Source organism: Fringilla coelebs (genome assembly GCF_963513975.1).
Source record: "Fringilla coelebs genome assembly, chromosome: Z".
Classification (NCBI taxonomy): domain Eukaryota; kingdom Metazoa; phylum Chordata; class Aves; order Passeriformes; family Fringillidae; genus Fringilla; species Fringilla coelebs.
This window is the reverse complement of record NC_140031.1, coordinates 11,162,299-11,184,059: the sequence shown is the minus strand read 5'-3', so window position 1 is coordinate 11,184,059 and position 21,761 is coordinate 11,162,299. Positions and strand designations below refer to the sequence as shown.

The window sequence follows — 21,761 nt, the reverse complement described above, 5'->3', positions numbered from 1 at the left end:
ATATGTTAACTTCCAAATCTGGTATGTGGCTTCCTCTCAGAATCCCAGTGGGAGCTGCTGGTGGGATCCTTCTTATCAACTTTTCTCTGATGGCACTTGGAGCCATCCCTTCTTCACAGGTTGATGCTGCCAGCTCTATTCCCTTTTCCAGAACTGGACTATGGCATCCAAACAGCCTGAGTCAAGACCTGGGCTTTTGCTTCTGTTGTTGTTGTTGGCAGTGTGCAGTCCCTCTGAGAGCCCTGCTTTCTCTGCTTTGGAATTGGTGTTTCATGCAAAGCCCTGATCAGTCAGGAGTTCCAAGCACGCAGGCATGCCAGACAAAGAAAAGCTGGTGTGCATGTGAACTGGAGAGGGAGAAATGGCCCTCCAGCTCTGTCCTCCCTTTCTGGAGAATAGTTCTGGCTAAGCAGAGGGGGTTTGGTAAAAGGTAGCTGGAATGTTTTTTGCCCTGCTTTCTTTGTTGCCTCTCAGGAGTTTCTGTCTGTTCTGTGGAGTTTAGCCATTGCACATGGAGCAGCATCTGGAATGCTGTCTTTTATTGGCAACCTACTGCATTAAACTGGCACAACTTTCTGAGTTACTTAAAATGCAAACATTCACCAACCAGAGCCTTTACTCTTCCCAGCCTACTATGCTTTTTTCTCTGCCAACTAGCTGACTGCTTTTTTTTTTTTTCAGATAATTTCCTTGCCTACTGCCAAGCTGATGTTTTAAGAAGCCTGATCACTTTTTCTTCATCTAGCTTTGGGACCTCCATTAATATTGTTGGAGACATGATATTGTTTGTATTTGCATGCCTGGCTTCTGTAACCTTCTTTGATTTCACTGTATGTTTCCAGGCAGACAGCAATGCAGAATTGAAGATGGTGTTGGTTAGTGCTTGTCAAATGAAAATTGTTCACTTTTCAGTTTACCTTACCTGCAAACAGCATTGACCAAAGTTTGTTAAGCCATTTTCCTTGTGTTTATCTAGGAGCTGAGCAGCCAATTAGAGGAACATTTGAAGTCACATAGTGCAGGGAATTCACTTGATAGTATTTACCATTTTTTTATTTTTCAAATAGTCCCTTTTTGCGCAGTAATGACAAGTATCTAAATTTGGACCCTTGGTATCTTGTGAAAAACCCTGATCCCTCTGGAAATACAACCATTACAAGACTTTTTAAGTGGTTGTACAAAACTCTGGGAGGCTTTTGAAAATCTTGGCCATAGGAGTTCTGCTCTCCCTCAGACTGCTGCAATTTTCTTCCTTTTTCAGAACCTTTGCCAGACCCTCTGGTGCTCAGTGAAAGGCTCCTGCCGGTCCAAACTGGATGCAGCTGCGGATGGCACTCGGTGTGGAGAAAACAAGGTGACTGTGAGCCATCCTGTTTGCAAGCTGTGCTGCCTGCCAAAGCACAGAGAGGAGCCATGAGTAGCTCTGCTATTGTTGAGTGTGAAGGAGGGTCATCCTGTGACACCTCCATTTACATTGTCACTTGAGTGTTCAACCCTTAGGAGCTGAAATAACAAATAATTCACAGAAACTCAAAGGTCATAATTTCCGTGTGATAATGATCTGAAGCTCTTTGTGCTCTCTCTTCTCTCCTCAGTGGTGCTTCTCTGGTGAGTGCATTACAGTGGGGAAGACTCCTGAAGCAATCCATGGCGAGTGGGGTGTTTGGTCGTCCTGGTCCCATTGCACAAGGACATGTGGGGCAGGAGTTCAAAGTGCAGAGAGGCTGTGTGATAATCCAGAGTAAGCTGAGTGCACTGTCTTTCCCTACTTTTTGTTTAAGACTTTTGAGGTTCTTATGACATTGGAAACTCTCTTGTATGAGACTGTTATCAGCAGGTGCCACATCAAAACATCGCAGATACTGACACCTCTCTTCCCACTTAGGCATACCTGTGTAAAATTCAGCTGGCTCATCTTTTACAGTTATCTTGTTCTTTATTTCTTAGCCTCCAAGGAGCTTATTTCAATGTAAAATGAATAAAAAAAAACATACTTAACATTTAGGCTTTGCAGAAATAGTGTAAATATTGCTTTATTAATACTGCAATGAGTAAATAAATGTCCCCAAACACCAGGTGAGAACAGTTTCTAGCAATCTGATCCTGAGAACTCACCTTTCATGTTTCCTTCTAGTCTTCAGCCTTGTTTGAGCTTCAGACACGAGTTGTCAGATATGGAATATGAAAGGCAGAATTCCCCACTACATGTCTGAGTTCTTGAAGACTCCACATCTCATTTTCACAATTTACTAACAGCAGGAATCATTTGTCTTTTCAGAGAGAACTGTCAAATACACTGCAAAGTATGGGATTTAAAGCAGCCCATATGATAGGTTAATTTGTTGTGAGCTCAGCCAGGTATTGCCAAGCACTTTTTTGGGATGCAGGAATTGTCTAGATCTCTGTGCTTCATACTGACATGTTTGATTACTCAAACATGTGATGTGAACAGTATATCTACACTGTCAAGGATTCAGAGTCACCTTATTGTGCTACTAGGTCCTGAAATATGTTTTTGGTTTAAAACTTTTTCTTTTACTCATGGTTCTCATGTCCCAGTCTCAATGTTCCTTTTCTAGACCCCAGTTTGGAGGAGACTACTGCACTGGAGAGAGGAAACGCTATCGCATGTGTAACATCAGCCCCTGTCACAAAGACTTGCCAACCTTCCGTCAGATGCAGTGCAGTGAATTTGATACAGTTCCCTACCAGAACGAATTCTACCACTGGGTTCCCGTTTATAACACAGGTATGAAGCTACTCAATTTTTAAATGTCTTTACAAAAATTCAAAGTTACGCACCTATGAGAAACGTCTGTGAGGGTGAGAAGTCACTGAATTATAAGTTTTCTAATGAATTAGAGAGAAAAATCTGGTGTGATCCTGTATGCTGGTGTGCCTTTTGTGTGAACAAAAAGGCAGTGGTTCTTCTCTACACTTCGGTGTTCTTTTCAAAGCTCTGGTGATAATGGCTGTGACTGGAACTGGTTCAGTTCCTGAAAAGATATTGCACTAAGAAAAGATCTTGAAGTCATGTCTGTACTATTTGTTTCGAATAGATCTAAACCATCTTTTCCAGTGTCAGCCACAGAACAAGAAGTAGGGTAGTGTGGTGCAGAGCTGCATCTCTGGGCCTGCAGGCATCACTGCACCCAGTAAGCAGAGCTCTTCCACTGCACAGATTTGATTTTACTATTTCCAAACTTATATCTGAATGGTAGGTGTACTTGACATTACAGTGAAGAAGTAATATCTGAACTGGTTCAGTATCATGCTGCCCTGTATTGTAGAGGCAGAGTCAATGACTCTGCTTTATAACTTGCTTTGAAACAGCTAGTTATTAAATACAAGGGCAATCATTATTAGTGTGCAGTTTGATTCTTGGATTGTGCATAAATGTAAGGTGTAGATTATGCAATAGAATCACAAAATTGTTAGGGTTGAAAGTAGTATCTGGAGACCATCCAGTCCAACCCCCCGGCCAAGGCAGGGTCACCTGGAGCAGGGGGCACAGGAACACATCCAGGTGGGTTTGAATGTCTCCAGAGAGGAAAACTCCACCAACTCCTTGGGCAGCTGTTCTAGTGTTCTTCCATCCTCTGTGTAAAAAAGTTCTTCCATGTGTTGAGGTGGCATTTCCTGTGTTCTAGTTTATGGCCATTGCTCCTTGTCCTGTCACTGGGCACCACTGAAAGGAGTCTGGCACCAGACTCTTGGCACTGGCTTTGAGATATTTATATCATTGGTGAGACCCAGCCCCCAGAGTCTGTTCTCACAACAGAGATGCTCCATTCCTTTAATCATCTTTATGGCCTCTGCTGGATCCTCTCCAGTAGCTCCTTTCTTTTCTTATATTGAGGAACCCAGAACTGCCAGACTCCTTCCAATGGACCCCAGGAGCCCACCGGCCCTCCTGGCTGCCAGGGAGCACTGCCAGCTCATGGGCAACCTGTCACCCACCAAAACTCCCAGGTCCTTCTCAGCAGAGCTGCTCTACAGCAGGTCAGACCCCAGTCTGTGCTGGATGTTATTCCTCCCCAGCAGGACCCTACACTTGTCCTTTTTGAACCCCATTAAGTTTCTCCCTGCCCAACTCTCCCCTCTATCAATGTCCCACTGAATGGCAGCAAAGCCTTCAGGTGGATCAGCCACTCCCCACAGCTCCATAGCAGCAGCAAACTTGGTAGCAATGTGTTTTTTAATGAAAAAATAGGACAGAAAGGATAGGACAGATCAGGATTAAGCTTCCACTTTCATTTTCCAGTAGTATTTTTCAGCCTGTTAATTATTTTTTCAGTTATTGGTGGTCCTGAATTGTTTCCTAAATTTCAGCTACTGTTTCCATTTCTTGTAAAAAATACACCAATGAAGATAAATCTAGAGCAGGCAGACTTCCAGTAAAATTTCTGATGAAAAAAAAAATTGGTTGATCGAGATTTTTTTTTTAAGAAATCCAGTAAAGCCATGACAAATGCTAACAACCTAACATTTAGGCCAAAACCAAGCTCAAAAAACATTTTCTGGCTGTCATTGAAATTAAGATTCCAGACCTCTGTTACTCAGGGTGTGCTACTGCAGGGTACAACACTCATTCTGTTCATGTCCTTTCTGTGACACTGCAACAGAACATGTAGTTCTGCATGTGCATTTCTTACAGAAGGTCTGTTTCTAAAGGACATTGAGAATCATGAGTCAAATGCTTACTGCACGCTGGAAGGCAGGGCTGTGCTCTGTCTGTGCTGTATTTCAAATAGAACAGTTTAGAACTGTACAGACAAACCAGCTCTACTAAAAAAAAACGCTGTGCAGCTGAGCCTGGTATATTTCATCTGGAAATTCATTTGCAATATCCTTCAAATATCAAGGAGATATTTTTTTCTGTGGCTTGGAATCTTCTTGAGTGTTTTCACCTATTTTCTCAGTAGCCAGAATTTCAGCATAGATTTCCATGTCTTTCCCATTACCTTGGATTCCTTTAATGTTTTCACATTCCACTAGCAATATTTAAAGTGTTTTCTTGCTGCTAAACTCTTAAAGTAAAACTGGCTTCCTCAGATAGACAGGCTCTCCTGGTAACACTCAAGCAGGGAGCTGCCCAAATCCTGTGCTGATCCTTCATCTAACATCATTGTATGGCTGAGGGTGGGTGGCTCTTGTGGGCACACTGCTTCCAGTTTTGTCCAGCCAGAATTACCTGAAACACATCTGAGAGTTTTCTCCCCATCTCAGTTTCAAATATTCTTTCACCTTCTATCAGTGGCTAAAGATGTCCTGGGCAAAATACCTGCAAATAAGGTCATGAAACAGTGCTGTCTCTGAGAGACACAGGAGTCTGAGCTTTCCTTGCATCTGTGTGTCCAAACAAACCAAGACTTTAAACAACAGCAAACCAACAGGCTTTTTAAACCCCCCACTAAAATGAGCTGATGTTTCAGGTCTCTGGAGACTTTACTCACAATGTCCTCCATATGTACACCAACCTGTGTCAGTTCCCTTACTTACTTTCTTGACTTGTGCAATCCAATTTCAAGGATTTTTCACAGCATGCTGTTTCTATGTTGTCTTGCTGTCAAGAAGGCTTTGGCTTTTGTGGTGGGTTAATCTTGCCTAGACACCAGGTGTCCACCAAAGCCACCCTGTTGCTCCCTTCCTCAGCTGGATAGGGGCGAGAGAATGTAACAAAAAGCTTGTGAGTCAAGATAAGGGCTGGGAGAGATCACTCGCTGATTACCATTGTGGGCAAGACAGACTGGACTTGGGGAAACGCGTTTAATGTATTAGAAACTAAATCGGAGTGGAATAGTCATGGGAGACAGTATTCCTTGAACCTCTCCTACATTATTCCATCCTTGCAGTTCTTCTTGAGCTGCTCCAACATGGATCCTTTTCACAGGCTGCAGGCCTTCAGGAATGGGCTGTTCCAGCATGGATCCCTGGTCCATGGGTCCTGCCAGGAGCCTGCTCCAGCACGGGCTTCCCACGGGCTCACAGCCTCCTTCAGGCACCCACCTGCTCTGGGGTGGCTCCTCCAGGGGCTGCAGGTGGATCTCTGCTCCCCCCTGGACCTCCCTGGGCTGCAGGGACACAGCTGCCTCACCAAGGGCTGCACCAGGGGCTGCAGGGGAATCTCTGCTCTGGCTCCTGGAGCAGCTCCTGCCCCTCCTCCTGCATTGACCCTGTGTCTGCAGAGCTGTTCTTCTCACACATTTGCATCCTCTCTTCCAGCTGCAGTTGTGCAGATTTTTTTCCACCTTCTTAGATACATTATCCCAGAGTTGCTGCCACTGTCACTGGTGGTTTGGTCTTTAATGTCAGCAGGTCCTTCTTGGATCTGTCTGATGTGGGCTCTGTCAGTCATGGGGGAAGCTTCTAGTAGCTTCTCACAGAGCTACTGTGACAGCTACAGTTGGTTTGAAGCTGCACAGATAAAATTGGCCATAACAGAAACTAATTTGGCTAGCTTACTTCATTAAAGAGTAGAAGTGTGGGAAATGGATTTGTCCATTACCAAGTCCCTAGATAGGACAATGATAAGTAGGATTCAACTCAAGCAGGGGACCCCTGCCAGCCCCATTCAATCCTGAATGCACATATTTTTGGCCGGTGAGCTGGGCAGTGTTGGAACCTCGACTAGTTGGTTGTTCAAGGAAGAGAATTTTGCCCCCCTGCTACCAAAGCCTGGCCATGCAAACCCAGTACAGCTCTTGTTTTAGTAGCAGGCATTTTGGATCCTCTCATGCTGCACTTGAGATATAAAGGGGAAAGAAAGCATAATTTAGCTTTCCCAAGCCCTGAGTGCGCATACAGTTTTTTATGTGGAAATGTCTAGCAAAGGAAATAGATTTGTGAGACAGACATTCTGTGGCATTTTAGACATTTTCTGATCCTTCATCCCACTGGAAAAAAACAGTAGATTTTCTGGATGGTCGCAATTCTTTCTCCTGGCTTTAATTTCATAGCTTGCGTAAGGCAGTTAAAGCAAATGCCATGTACCTGAAGAGTCTTTTCTGTTGTGTAAAGTGTAACTTCACAAGATAACAAAGACATTTTTGAACGGCTTATGATTTAATAAAACAACCAGCTTTAACAAGCAGTTAAAGAAAAGCAGTAAGTCACATCTTGCTATTTCCTAGCCTGTTGTTTGAGGTTTCAGCTGAGAATTTCCTGGTTCAAATGACTTTATGCCTGTTAGGGAACTTGCATAGCCGTGTTATGGAATTGCTCTAGACCTCAGAAACCCATGTGCTCAAGCTGTAGCATCAGACTACCCCTGGGAATCTTAAAATGATGGAGACCTCCAAGTTCAAGGGTGATAAGCTATCCAGCAGCCTGAGCATGATATTTTCTGAATTTTTCTCATGACCCGGGCCCCTATTTTGACACTTTGGGCAGACTTCTGTACATATCCACTTCTCTTTCCATCAGACTGACCCCATGTTTATTTATTTCATACCATTTGACAAATTCCATTTATATGAGTCTGATAGCTTCTCAGGGCTTAGCTTCCATCTATAAGTCCTACATTAAATCATATAATTACCTTTATTTTCTCTGTGAGTGCCAGGATCATTTAGTCAATCATTAGGTCAGATAGAAGTTGTGTTAAAATTGTTTTAAATTTCATATTTATACCAAAATATTTCTGTGTATCAAATAAGATATGTTCTGATACAGTCACAAGGTCTGAGCTAACAGGATGACATGTCCCTTTTTCAAAATTAAATTTTGAAAAAGGGACATGTCATCCTGTTTTGGAGTTCCAGGCTTAGGTAAAGTGATAAGTAGCTTCACCTCAGCTTTTTTCCCCATTTTGTCTGTTTGGTAATTGTCTTTTCTAATTTTCTTTGTTTGGGATTTCCCCAGTCGATTCTGAGTTCTCACAGAGATGAAGGGTTGAAGAGAAGAGGCTCACCTCTTTTCTTCTTTGTGAAGTTGGGAAAGATACTGAAGCCTTATCTTCTTCTGACAGACACATTAATCACATCCTTCTTAGTCAGGTTAAGCTGGATCCCTCCTGCATGTGAACTCATGGGAATCAGCTGTAAGGTAAACAAATTTAAATTGGGAAGGAAATATGTTCCTTTCTACTTATCTTCATGTTGTTCTGTTTACACTTGGTGAATCTGAACTTTTTAATAATATACAGAGGGGAAAAATATCACATGCCCAAATTTCAGAACTTTTACTCAGCTTTGCTAATTTGATTCTTCACTCTCTTTCTGATTACAGATAAGTCACTGGGCCCTTAAGGGAGCTCTGTGGCTTGGGATTCCATTTCACCTTCTGTATATTAGGGAATTGATAAATTCTCTGGTCAAAACAGCAGCAGGTGTAGGATGTGGACGCCACGTAAAAAAACAGGTTGTTATTTTTCTGGGCTGCTGTGTGTTGGTGGCACTTCTGCTAAGGTCTTGTGTCCAGCTAGGAGCAAAGCACTGGCAGAGGGATGCAGCCAGACTAAAGAAGGTTGACAGGAGAGCAACATGGAAGTCAGAAAATCACTGACAGGGACTTTTTACAAGGGTTGGTAGAGATAGGACATAGGGGAATGGCTTTAAACTGACAGAGGGAAGATTTAGAGTCGATATAAGGAAGAAAAATCTTAACCATGAGGGTGGTGAGGCACTGGCACAAGCTGCCCAGAGAAGCAGTGGGTGCCCCATCCCTGGAAGTGTTCAGTACCAGGTTTGGACATGACTTTGATGATCTAATGGGAGACGTCACTGCTATGACAAGGGGGTTTGGATGATCCTAAAGATTTCTTCCAGTCCAAAGCATTCTATGATTCTGTGATTTGAAGAACACAGATTGAGCAAAGCAAGTTTTGTTCTGTGTTTAAAATATTAGGTATCATTTCTGTGTAAAAAATATTAAAATATTGTTTTGGAGGTCATTGGCTGGTTCTGATGCAGTTTATTTACAACCCTATAAAAACAGAGCCAAGGTCCCTGAGCTGAACCATAATAAATAATAATGATAGGTAGATAAATAAATAACTTTAGATAATGAATGCCAAATACAGTGCTAGTATAATTTCCTCAGTGAAGGCCTAAACAGCCTTTCTGCAGATGAAAAATGAAATAAATATCAGATATAATTGAGTTTTGGGTGGAGAAGTAAATACCCTATTATTTCCAGAGGGTCTTCATAATATACATCTAGAATGAAAAACAAAATTTGTGGGTTGGGTCTAATTTTAGATCAGTTAACACAATCGGGAAAATCAGGAAAGCTTTTATACATTTGCAAGTATGAAAGTTTGTGTGGGTTTTTTTTACATTTTATTTTGGCTTAGTAAGGGAGTTATTTTATCTATTTACAGCATCATAGTTATGGGAGGAGTATGTCAGCACTTCTTATCCAGTTATTTCTGAAATGAAATTGCTTGTTTTGTCAACACAGCTATGAAGAGGTACAGATGTGAAACTTCTGTTTGACATATTTCATTAGAAACAATGCAAAAGCTGAAATGACTTTCTGTAAAATCTGTTCATCTGAGAAAGTAACAGAGTACCTGGAATTGTAGGATTCTCCTTGTCATAAACATATTGTGCTTTGTATAGAAAAGTACTACATTTAGAAAGTAGGCAAGGTGAAGCAAAATTTAGAGCACTAAAGTAATCACTTTAATCACACTGCCATAAAAAGAATTCTGCAGATGGAATTAAAATCACTTGTATTGCTTACCATGACAGCTCTTATCAAAGCAACTGGTGGGTGTTATGGCTGGCAGCTTTCACAGAGAGGCTGAAGGTTGGTGAGGATTACAAACTTCATGCTCTTGCCTGAAAAAAATTTTTAGCTCCACCTCCACTGATATTCTTGAACACAATTCACATCAGCTGGAATTTCACCAGTTGTATAACCATGGTCCATGCATGTGCTCTAGGTCTCATCACTGTGGAACTTTGTGAAGGTTTTTTTGTTTGTGAAGCCAGAAGCTCACATTGGTGACAGACCTGAGATGTCATTTAACGTCTACTGACAAGAGGGGGAAAAAAGCCTTCATTAAGGTTTTGAATTTCCTTTACTGTTCTGTTTTGTTTTTTTTTTTAATCTGTTTTTGTTCCCAGTTCTGCAGTGTTTCTGTTTACACAAATGAGATTCATAGTACCAAAGCTCAGGCTTTGCAGGATTCAGTCCTTAATCTGCAAGAACTTTGAGAGGAAGAGTTGCAGTCACCTTTGTGCACTGTGTGGTGTTGTGTGTATGTTGGTGCTGCACAAACCAGGGTGATGAGAGCAAATTTTTATCCTTCAAAAGGATAAATCCTTTTGTTGGAAATTAATTAGTTTATTTTCTTTATCAGAAGATTGCATTTCTCTCATTACCAAGAATTTCTTTAAACACAGTCCTTTCTATGGCACAAACAAAGCCAGCAAAGGAGGAAAACATAAAAATAAATCCATCAACCAGGATGTGGAAGGCTTATAGTTACCCTGCATCCCTCTGAGACCAACGGAGCAGCTTTGGTCAACTTTGTCGGGCGCAGGATAAAACTCAGTCAGCATTAGCACCTCTGCAGCACAAAGGGAAATAGTTTTAAAATTATTAAATAATGGTGCCTTGAAGTCACTGCTGACCTGGTGGGTTTAAGGCCCATTGCTTTTCTCAGCAAAGCATGTCAGGTTGCTGAGCCTGAACAAATTGCTTTAGTACTGGGCAAGATGGGGGTCTTTGAATAGACCAAAACCTGAAGACAAGTCTTGTGTTGGTGTCCTTCATTAATATGATGGTGGATGATTTTTAATTCAGGCAGATAGTTCTGGTTCCGCTGCAGAGTTTTTAGAGAGGGTTACAAAGCCAGTCCTTGCTTTGACCCTCATTTCAGCTCTAGCTCATCTTCCATGCACACAATTTATTTATCAGACTTGTGTCCTTTGTCTCTCTGATCTCTCAGTTTCAAGATTTCCCATTCACAAAGTCTGTGAGGCGGGGAGGTTGGTGTTTGGCTCTTCTTACTCTGTAGATGGAATAGATTAAGGCCATGATCCATCACAGAAAATCTTGTTTCAGAGGCCACTTGTTGCTCTTGCTACAGTTTTTCTCTTCCCTGTTGCTTCTGTGGGATATCTATCTGAAAATAGCCTGAGTCTGTCAGACTTGCAATATTATCCCTATTTCATAAGTTGTCAAGCAGGGAAAAAAAGTTTGAAATTATTTATTAAGTGCCAGCAGGTAGATGAAAATGATGAATGACACATAAGATCAGAAGCAGGCAGCTGACTGCTCACTGAGGGAGGCTGACAGCAATGGTAGAAACTTTAAATTACCTCTGAAATTACTCAGTAACCAGCTGATGGAAAACTTTCTTGTCAGTGTCCTTGGTAATCCCACCCCTTGACTAGTGACAGCTGGATTTGCTGGTTTCCCATCCCTGTCTCCATCACAGCTGATGGCCTCATTGCAGCCTCACTCAGCAGTGGCTGCTGATGTACCAGCGACCGCATGCAGGTGTGAGGGGACCAGCCTCCAGCTGCTTCCCACAAATCCACAAGTGCTGTATATCAGGCCTGTGTCACCCTGGCTCTGCTCAATTCTTCTAATTCTGCCAGTTCTGGCAAATGGCAGGGAAAGTGAGCAAATGGCTCAGCAGAGACTCTGTGCGTTGCACTTCAGTGTCCTGCTGGCACGTTGTCTGAGTGAGTGTTCTTGTTTTCCTTTCAGCAAACCCCTGTGAGCTCCACTGCCGCCCAGTAGATGGCCATTTTTCAGAGAAGATGCTTGATGCAGTCACTGATGGCACTCCTTGCTTTGAAGGAAGGCACAGCCGAGATATCTGTATTAATGGCATGTGTAAGGTATTGGGTATGTTTGCATGTTTCTTTCTCTACAATTTAATTTTAAAAAGTTACGGGAAAATGCTTAACCATTTTTTGGTAGGATCAAAGCCAAGTACTGAATTTTATCACTTTTTTATAGCAAGTTTATAGCAAAAGCTTTCCATGTAGACAAAAGAGTAATTTCCACCCTTTTTAATGAGTCTGTCTGACTGACTGCTGATTACTTTTGGTGCCTTTTAAATCCTCTGTTTTTTTTCCCACTATTTGAAAACATCAGTTCAAGGAAAGCTGTTTCTGATTAGAAGTTTTCACAAAGTATTGTAGCTTTAGGGTTGTAATTGGTGTCACCACTGTCCATGGGTTTTTTTATGAAAATGTGGTTTAACTATGCACATGTAGCTGTTTTGAGCTGTCTTTTAATAGGACTTTGCAGTTGAGGGCAGTAAAATCATTTTAGTTTGCAACATTGAATTGAATAATGTTATACAGTGAGATAACAGGCAAACACAGTGTATATTGCTCAATAATATTTTACACTGAAGAATAAGTATAATGGTGTCTGCCTATTCTATGTGTTGGTAGCAGATTTCCAGGATGATGTGTGTGTCTGTATGGCATTTGAAGGACTGTTCTGTGTATTCTGTAACCTCCACAATCTTAGCTTTGTTTTTAGTCACTTTCTTATAAGTAAAATGAGTACTTTGCTTGTAGAGGATATATTTACATCTGTGGTTTATATCTTCAGATTGAGGATTTGTCCTGTACCTCTTTGAAGCCCAATAGCTTTTTTGCTTTTAGCATCTTTGGAAACAAGAGCAGTACTTGGTGCCTTGTGGAAACTACATTAGCTTACCCAGTATGGGAGTTGTATGCCCCAAGCCACTTAATTGTATAAAAATGAAACTGGAAGGGACTTCAAGAAGTTGTCTGTTTCATCCCTTTAAAAATTATATTCCTTTTTTGATATTTTTCATATTCTTTTCTTAAAGACTTCCAGTGATGGAAAATTCACATTTTTATGGTGATTGGTGCACCCTCTTTTTAAAATTCTTATAGTATTAGAATGACAGTGCATCAGAGACCAGTAATAAAAGATGTGTTTTAAGCTTTCCTTGCAATACTTGCATTTATGAGAGGGAGTTACAAAGACCTTGCTCAAGTTTCACAGTGAAGAGATCCTGCTTAACTTTGCTGAGAGCCAGAAGGGGCCTTTGAGCTATGATGGCTTTGAATGGTTCAAGCCAGAATGAATCAAATCTTTAACATATTGAAACATATAGTAGATGTTGCATACCATAGCAGTGCTTTTGACCTTCACCTGGGAGAGACCAGTTATCAAATTTAGAAAAGTTGTCCTTCTGAAACATTCATTTTCTGATTTCCAGTCCAGCTGGACTGGGATCACTCTGATTAATTTCAGTTTCCATATGCTTTCTGTATTGAAACCTTGCTTGTGGCAGTTCAGATTTATACCTGTTTTAGAGATAGCATGACTCAATTAATCCAAACTGGGAGATCTGAGGTGAAAGAGAAGCTAATCTAACTGCAGTTTGTAGAGCCCTGATACACTTCAGCATTAACAGTTCTGTGGACCCAAAACATTTCTGAGAAATTCCCTCCAAGGTACTGTCAGTGTTGCACATGGTGACTGATGCTTCACATCTCGCAGCAAACAGATTCATTTGGAGTCAGGCTCACAGAATGAACAATATAGCCATGCAAAATGAGACCAAATGATTAATAAGTAACCTAAATAGCTCACAGTATTGAAGGATAGCATGCTTTCATCTGAAATAGGTACCCAGCACAACACCTGAGGAGAAGCTTTTTCCTATATCTTCATCTAATTTACTAGTATTTGAGTCCAGCTAGCTAAACACAATAGATTCATTACAGGTCCTGGAGAATAAATCTGGAAATACATTTGGTATAATTAGTCTGGCACATCATTGTCATCGTTTGATTGCAACGTGTTGCTAATGATATGGAAAAGACATTCACAAGTGTTAAAGCGCTGTTCTGGTTTTGAGAACTGTATCTCACAAGAGCACTTCACATTTGTCCTGAGTACTAAAATAACACTTCACTTTGGTCTGAAATTGGGAAAAATATTAAATTAGTAAGATATTAGATCCACTGTCTAAATTGCTCACATGTGATTCGCTTGTAGAGTAGCTATTTTTTATCAAATGAGTTCAGAGTTTTTCTACTGGGTATGTCAAAACAAGACAGATCCAAAAAATATATTAATCTTCTAAATTCATCTGATTTTAGTCTGATTTTGCCGTTTGTCATGAATTTGTTCAGAGCTATCAGAGAAACTGGTCTTTCTTTAATGGCTAAATGTGGATTGAGATGCTTCATTTTAGCTACCTGAGGTATACTAGGTGCTTTCCTAGCTGGCCTGACAAAGACACAATGTGCACCTTCAAGTGAGAAGTACAGACAGACCACTGATTCACTTGGTCCTTTTAATTTATCCAATATCTCCTACTTTTTTGGAAGTGCCGCCTGTGCATCCATACTGAAGGAAGGCTTACAGTGAGGTATTGTTTGCATGGTATTCCTTTAGAACTTGTCCATTCAAAGACAAGCTAAAATTGTTAACTCATTTGAAAGCCTGGATTATAAAATAGCTGGGTCCTCTCTCAACACTGATCTTACACAGAAGAGTTCTGTCAGGAGATCTAATAAGATCTGTTAATAACTTAATTTCAAATCATCAAGCTATACTATGATTAGTTTTTTTTTTTACTGTACGCCTTAGCACTCATTTTTCAATTGTCATTTTCCCCCTTTGAACTGGGAGATCTGTAAAGCACATAGCCTATATTCCTGTGCTTAAATTATACATCACAACTGCACTCTTAATTCTTACTAGGTGAGTCAGTTGTTCCCCCAGTTGTTGATGAGTGAAGATGCTGCCCCCAGAATATGGTTGTTCAGCACTGATAATGGGGATTTTTGATTAAGTGCAAGCTGTCACATCATCTAAAAGAGAAGGCTTGCATGTTCTTTGCCCTGGAGTGTGCAGATGCTGAGGGTGGAGGATCTGGAAACATCTCTGATGTTTCTAACAGCCATTCATCTCCTGCACAGAATTTTGATAGGCCTAAGTGACCTTCAGTCATGCAAATCTGTGGTAATTCATGGTTGTGATTGTGAGAGACTGACGTTGTACTGGAGAACTACACAGCTGTGTAGTAGGGAAGGAACCATTTTTTTCTCTTACTGAAAAGCAGATTACACAGCGTGGATTTTTATGCAGTAACTTCACTGCTTCACACTGCAGTTCAGCTTTCTCCTCCCACTGCTAGTCCAGCAGGACATTTGATTCAGACCCATACAGACAAATTACAAGATAAATTACTGACGTCAGGACACATTTCTCTCTATTCAAGGCAATGTCATGGCGAACATGAAGTAACCATGATTTCTTTATTTGAAGACTTCGTGGGGGAGACAAAAGGAGGGAAGACCTTAAAGTTCAATATAGCATTCACATAATGGATATTCAAGCAGTACCCTTCAAGCCCATACCCTTCAGTGACAGCAAGGACTTTTTGTATCTGCCTCCCACTGCCAATTTGACACAAAGTCTCTCCCTCTGGAAATGGAAAAACGCCAATATCTCTGGCTGTTTTCCCTTTACTCACTGAGCAGCAGGAAATAAATTGTTTCTCCTTCCTGTAATTCAGCTGGGCAGTTCAGGTCATTGCATCTGCCTCTGCACTGTGTGCTGTGACCAGAAACAAAGCTGATCTCAGATGCATTAGAAAGGGCTCTTGGTGAGTGGGACAATGGCAAAGGGCTGCAGGGAAGGATGCTAAGTGTGTGTGTAAGACAGCATGGTTCACAGGCAAAGGGTGCACAAGGACATATGTGTGTAAAAAAAGCAGAGCCTAATTGCTGCTGATATTCTTTCCTGCTTTATAACCTGCATTAGTCTCCAGAACCTCTTTAGCAACTGCTTGTCAGAAATTCATCATAGAGTCATAGCATGGTTCAGGTTGCAATGGACCTTGAATATCATCTAGTTCTGGACTGCAAGTGCCCATTAATGGGTCATATTGATCTTCTGGAAAGTTTGAGGCATGTTTAGAAAATTCATCCACAAGAATAAGAATAATGAGGAAAGCAAGTAAAAAGAAGTATGATGCATCTTGAAATTATTCTAATGGATGGCAGAAGTAATGTGGTATTCACTGGAGCAATAAAGGAAAACATGGTCTGGAAATTAAAGTTCATGGAAATGTGTCTGGAGTAAATGAATGCTGTTTATTCTGAGACATGAGACTATTGCTTTGTGATGGTTTTTAATGGCTTTGTGAGATGAGTCCCTGCTGTTAGATGTGAAGGTCATGGCAGCACCAGCAGCACCCCAGGGCTGGGGAATAAAGCAAAAGCTTTATTTACTGTAGCAGAGTAAATTGTCTGCCCTACCTCATTCTTGGGTATTCCAAAACCTCAGGAATGTGTAGGAATGTTGCATGTTTAGGTAAGGCTCATATCTGATTGGATGCAAACTGTTTCATATATCAGAAGAACACTGAAATAGAAACTTCTGCTGCTGTTATTGGAAGGGACAAAGGCATTCCCTTCACATCACAGTGATACCGTATTTTGATGCTATAGACCTGTTGGTAAAGGAAATGGTGAAGTGGGAAAGATCTGAGCTGATGGAGTAGCGTCATGCAGAAGCACTGATCTGCTAATGGCAAAGGCAGGGAAGGGTTGCTGCCATCTCAGAGCCAGGGCTGCAGCTGTTCTAATCAGAACTAATTAGTTAAGCCCTTAGGGGGGGTTTTACACCCCACAGCACTTGGAAGGTAATTATGCTCAGTGATGTTCATTTCAAAGTGTCTGATTGACAGTGTGAAATAGATAATTTAATTCCGTGTGCTGCCTCTCAAACAAGAATGCACAATAAATAAAGAAGGACAGAAACCTTTTCCGAAACATGAATTTTCTATCGGAAAATGATAATTTCGCAAAAATATACAATTTGAAGACAAATAATTTTAGAGAAGTTCAAAATACAAGCTCCCAGCAGTCATTAATCATTTTTTCTAATAGCAAAGCGCAAGAGTTCCATCTTCAGACTTTCCCCACCTTTCTGTTCAAGTATATATGTGCATAGTAGGGAAAATAAACTTCAAATTCTGTGACTCTCCAGAGTGTCTTATTGCTTCTCTGATCTAATAATAAGCCAGATAACTGTGACTTCCCTGCTTGCAGATGATTAACAGATGTACTAATAGTACAGTAGATGTACTGTGGAATGCATCACCGAGAAAACAGCAACACTGCAGCCTCTCTAAATTATTAGGAAGTGTTGAAGATAAACTGGTGAAGAGACAGATCTGAACTCCTGGAAAGATAAAGAAACTTCCTGTTGGTGTAGCAGTGGCATCTGTGTATTCTGAGTAGTTGATTAAATCCATCCTTGGTCAAATAGCTACATACTTGGAGGCAGAAAGTTAGTCACCTTGCTAACATATCATTTTCTCTGTAACTTTCTGTACTGCTCATAAGTGTGGTCTTGGTGCCAGGATCTGTGTATGTGCAAGACATTACATTTCATTTTTTGAAAGTGGCCTTTGCTGAAAGGAGGAAGAAGCTAAGGCTGCTGCAGAACCTTTTGACGTGGCTGTGACTTTTCAGAGCTGGCGTGAAAGGTGCTGGATATGAATTGGCAGTAAGTGATGGATGCATCTCTTTTTTGGAATCTTCTTTTAAGTGATGCAGTTGGGCACCATCTGTGGCTTGAGCCCTTGCCTTGTTTCTGTTTCTCACAGTTTCTCTAATTGTTCATTTAATCATTGGCACTTTGACAAATGTTCAGGTATTAATTAAGCTGAAAATGATAGAAAAATATTAGAGAATGCAGGAACCTGTATCCCTAAGTTAGTCTAATAGGTGGATTTTCCTGTCAGAATCTTGCAGAAAAATACAGTAGCTGATATACTGAAGGTAAAATAAGCTCAACATCAAAAGATGTTCATATATCAGATTTTCATACATCAGAAGGGTGATATACAGGTTGGCAGCTAGAGCACCTGAAAGTTTATTTTGAGAAAAATCAGCTGAGAAAACCTGTCTTGGGGCGGCTTGATTATACTGTATCCCCTATCTTAAACCAAGACAAAACGTTGACATACTACCAGGCTTCTGGCTATTCATCTGTATCACAAGCCTCCAGGCATCTTAGATGCTTTGACGACCCCCAAGTTTTGGACTTTATGCTGTGTTCTGCAATCCTGCCTGTTTTTGAAGAGAGGCAGAAAAAAAAATCCCAAAGCCAAATGCAAATTCTGTTGAAATTTAAAGACATTAGAGCACAGAATTTTTGGACTGGGCAAGGAAGGTTTTTCCTGACTCAAGATGAATACATTTTCCTCTGACTTTCTTCTTCCTGTAGCAGGCATAAACTGGAAAATCAGTTTTTACTAGAACTTGACCCACTTCACCCACTGTATCTGGACCCATGCCCCTATGCTGGCAAGCTGGAGAGTTATTGATGTAAAACTTCGTGCCTGCTGAAGAGTTTCTCTTTGCCAGGGGGGTTGACTGTAGTAGAGGTTCTGTGCTGTGAGATGGCCACAAAAAGGTAGCAGAGATTTCAGTTCTGTTACTGCATTGTATTCCCAGGAACCTGGGGATGGTTCTGTGACATAAGAAAGCAGATGTAGTGGCACTAGATGTAGTGGCCAGTCCCAGATAATGAGGCCATTTGGGCAGCACATTTCACTACTGTATGTTTTGTGACGTGGTGGTGGTTACTGTTTGTTGGTTTGTGTTTCACCTTGGTGTAATACACTATACAGGATATATACTACTCCCCTGCTCAGAAGCACAGTGATAGATGAGCTGTGAGTAATTCATTGTGGAGGTTGCATTTATTCTGACACTGTTTTTTCCTTCTAGGCTGTTGGCTGTGATTATGAGATAAATTCCAACGCAACAGAAGACCAGTGTGGAGTTTGCCTGGGAGATGGCTCTGCTTGTCGTACAGTGAAGATGATGTTTAATCAAAGCGAAGGATTTGGTAATATGGATTTCTCCTTTAAATTCTTCCATTGGTGAAGTAATTTCTGTACATAAAAATGATTAAAAGTGCTTCTTGTTGAAAACTGAGTGATCATCTGCATGGGAAATTGTAGATGGGTGTTTCAGTGAATCATGCTTATGCCAGAAAACATGCATGCTCTGTGCATAGTCAGATCTGGTCATCATTTGATCTGCAATGCTGTGCTAATGGCCTGAATAAAACTACTTTTTTTCTCACTAAAGTTGGAAAGGAGAAACAAGTTCTTCAGCCTTGTAGAGTTGTGCATACAGCAAGGGTTTCATTAATTTGTTCATGTCTGTTTTGGGAGCATATAGATTTAATTCTAATTAAAAAGGGGAGGATTAATAGCATCTGGGGGTTGCCAATTCACAGGTGTGCAGAAGCACGTGCAATAAGGTTGCTCCAGGATTTAATGAGCCCAGTGTAAGTGAGACAGCTGACAATTTGACTGTTACTGAATTTTGGATCTCTAGATCCTTATCAAATGAAACCATATAACCAGGAACAACTACATAAACACCATCCACAGAATTTTAAAACAAAAATTTATTATGTTGAATGACAAGCTCAAAAGCTTGCTGCTGATCAGCTTTCCTTTCAAAATCAGATAATATTTATTGGGATTCAGCAAGAGGGTCTGGGAAATCAGAAAGTAATTTAGCTGGTGGGGAGGGCCAAGGAGAAGGCAGAAGGTGATATACTGAATGGATGGTAACTTCCCTTATCAGACAGTTGCAATACATTTAAAATAAGGTTTATAAGATTCAGACAAAAATAACTCTGCAAAATCTTGAAAGGATATCCAGGTTTTCATGTTGCAATAGAATACAAATTGTCTTAGAGTTTTAATGCTTTGTGTTTTGAACAAATGTTATTCTAATTAAATAGAAAAAAAACCCAACCAACCCAACCCTACAGTAAAAGGATACCAACATTTCAAAGCCAAGCTGCCAGGATGTGACATAATTAAGATTTTCCATGCTGTGTTAATTTGTCTTGGTTGTAAGTATGCCTTCTAATCAAGCCTTTAGTTACATAATCACACACTGTGTTTGTAACATGTCTTCTCTTCATTGAATGAATAGAACATTTGGTAGAATCATTTGACTTGGTTACTTACAATAGACCTAGACCACTGATTTCCTGAATAATAGAAGTGAGCTTCCAGAATTTCTTATTTCATTCACTTAGAAAAAACTGATTCACTTAGAAAAATATGTTTTGATTTCCACAGTCAGTCAAGGAGACTCGCAGAAGGCAACATTCAGAAAATGCTCTTTCTTAAACATCCATCACTGGAAATCCATATATATAGTTATATATTATCAATCTCTTTAGGAAAGACCTGAAGTAGACAGATTCAGTTTTGTACCATAAGAAGCATAGGATGTTTTAACCAATATTTATTACTCCACAAAAGAACTGCAAAGAAAATGAGATGTTAAAGACTTTCGGGCACTTATTTACAGCAGCAGGTTGTTGTACAGCACGTAAATAGTGCTGGTGGGAGAAGAACATTGATACTGAAGATTTCTTACCATGCCCACTGTGGTTTATCTCACTCATGTGAGTGAGTAATCAAAGGTGAAAAGCTCATTTCACAAGAAAGGTGAACATTATGTGACTCTCAGAATTTAATTCGTGACCTCAGAAAGGTGTGATGAGAACTGGGGAACTCATGTTCCAGTCTTGAAGTAAACCAGCACAAAATGCAGCTCACACTCCAAGTGCACCAGCTTCTAACAATGTCATCCATGTAATTTCTAGAGCTCAGCTAGGGGCAATAACAAGAAAGCTATCTGTGTTTGTGTTCAAGTATCTATGTGAACTTCCTATTTTTACAATTTAGTAGCAACAACGGTAGCAGCTTCCTGTAAGGTGAGAAGCACAAAGTTTGATGTCACATATGCCTGTGATGTTAACAAAATTTTGTAATGGATGCTTTGGGTCATTCTTAACACACAAACCAAAAATCTCTAAACAGATAACTACCCATGAAGAGCCCTTGAATTTTGTTATGAAGATCGGTAGTTTACAAAAATGTGCTGAATTTATAGTAATTTGAGGCATTTGAATAGCATTATTTTGTTATTGTTGTTGTTGTAAGGCAAACAGTCACAGGGAATTTAAATGCCTTAAGAGAAGGTGCATGGAATTCCGTGCATTCCTGTACGTTGTGCACAGATGAAAATGTTCTTTGCAAATTGAAAAAAACCTTTCCCACAAAAGGCTGTTAACTTGCTGGAACTCCCTGGCATTTCTCCAGATTACAGTGTGCCAGAGCCCTTGGGCATGGTTATGGAAATGTTGATGCTCATGTGTGGAGTAGATTTCCCCTGGCACAACTCTGAAAGTCATTCACCTCTGCATCCCTTCTAAATGCCACTGGCATTGCCTAAACACTATTCCCTAACTGATACTAGAAACCCTGACTTGGAAAGTCACACTATTAAAAAAAACTGAAATACAAGCCCTGTGACAGCACATTTGTGTATTTTTTTCAAGCAAAGCTGTTGTTTTAATCATCTTACAAATAAGTAAAATGCAGTGACATTTCTGTTGTTCACCTCCATAAATTTTTCTTGTCTCTTAGGATATGTTGATATTGGGCTAATTCCAAAAGGTGCAAGGGGAATCAAAGTCATGGAAGTTACAGAATCCGGAAATTTCCTTGCTATGAGAAGCAAAGACCCAGAAAAATACTACCTGAATGGAGGCTATATCATCCAGTGGAATGGTGAATACAAAGTGGCAGGCACAATATTTCAGTATGACAGAACAGGGGATCTAGAAAATTTGACTGCTCCAGGACCCACCAATGAATCAATATGGATTCAGGTAAACAGGAGCTCAGGAGCAGAACCTGATAATTTGCATGGCAGCAGAATGTGCTGGGGCCCTGGAGG

At 40.6% G+C, this 21,761-nt stretch overlaps 1 protein-coding gene across 1 annotated transcript in view; it reads left to right on the top strand.

Moving 5' to 3' along the window:
- Positions 1–21,761, top strand: part of ADAMTS12 (ADAM metallopeptidase with thrombospondin type 1 motif 12) — a gene marked incomplete at both ends in the record, with an annotated part of 140,753 nt that overhangs the window by 86,573 nt on the left and 32,419 nt on the right. Inside the window, 6 exons of the mRNA XM_084225838.1 lie at positions 1,262–1,354; positions 1,596–1,741; positions 2,580–2,749; positions 11,668–11,801; positions 18,711–18,831; positions 21,449–21,693. Of these exons, the coding sequence (XP_084081964.1) occupies positions 1,262–1,354; positions 1,596–1,741; positions 2,580–2,749; positions 11,668–11,801; positions 18,711–18,831; positions 21,449–21,693 (909 nt within the window). The remainder of the gene's footprint in view (positions 1–1,261; positions 1,355–1,595; positions 1,742–2,579; positions 2,750–11,667; positions 11,802–18,710; positions 18,832–21,448; positions 21,694–21,761) is intronic.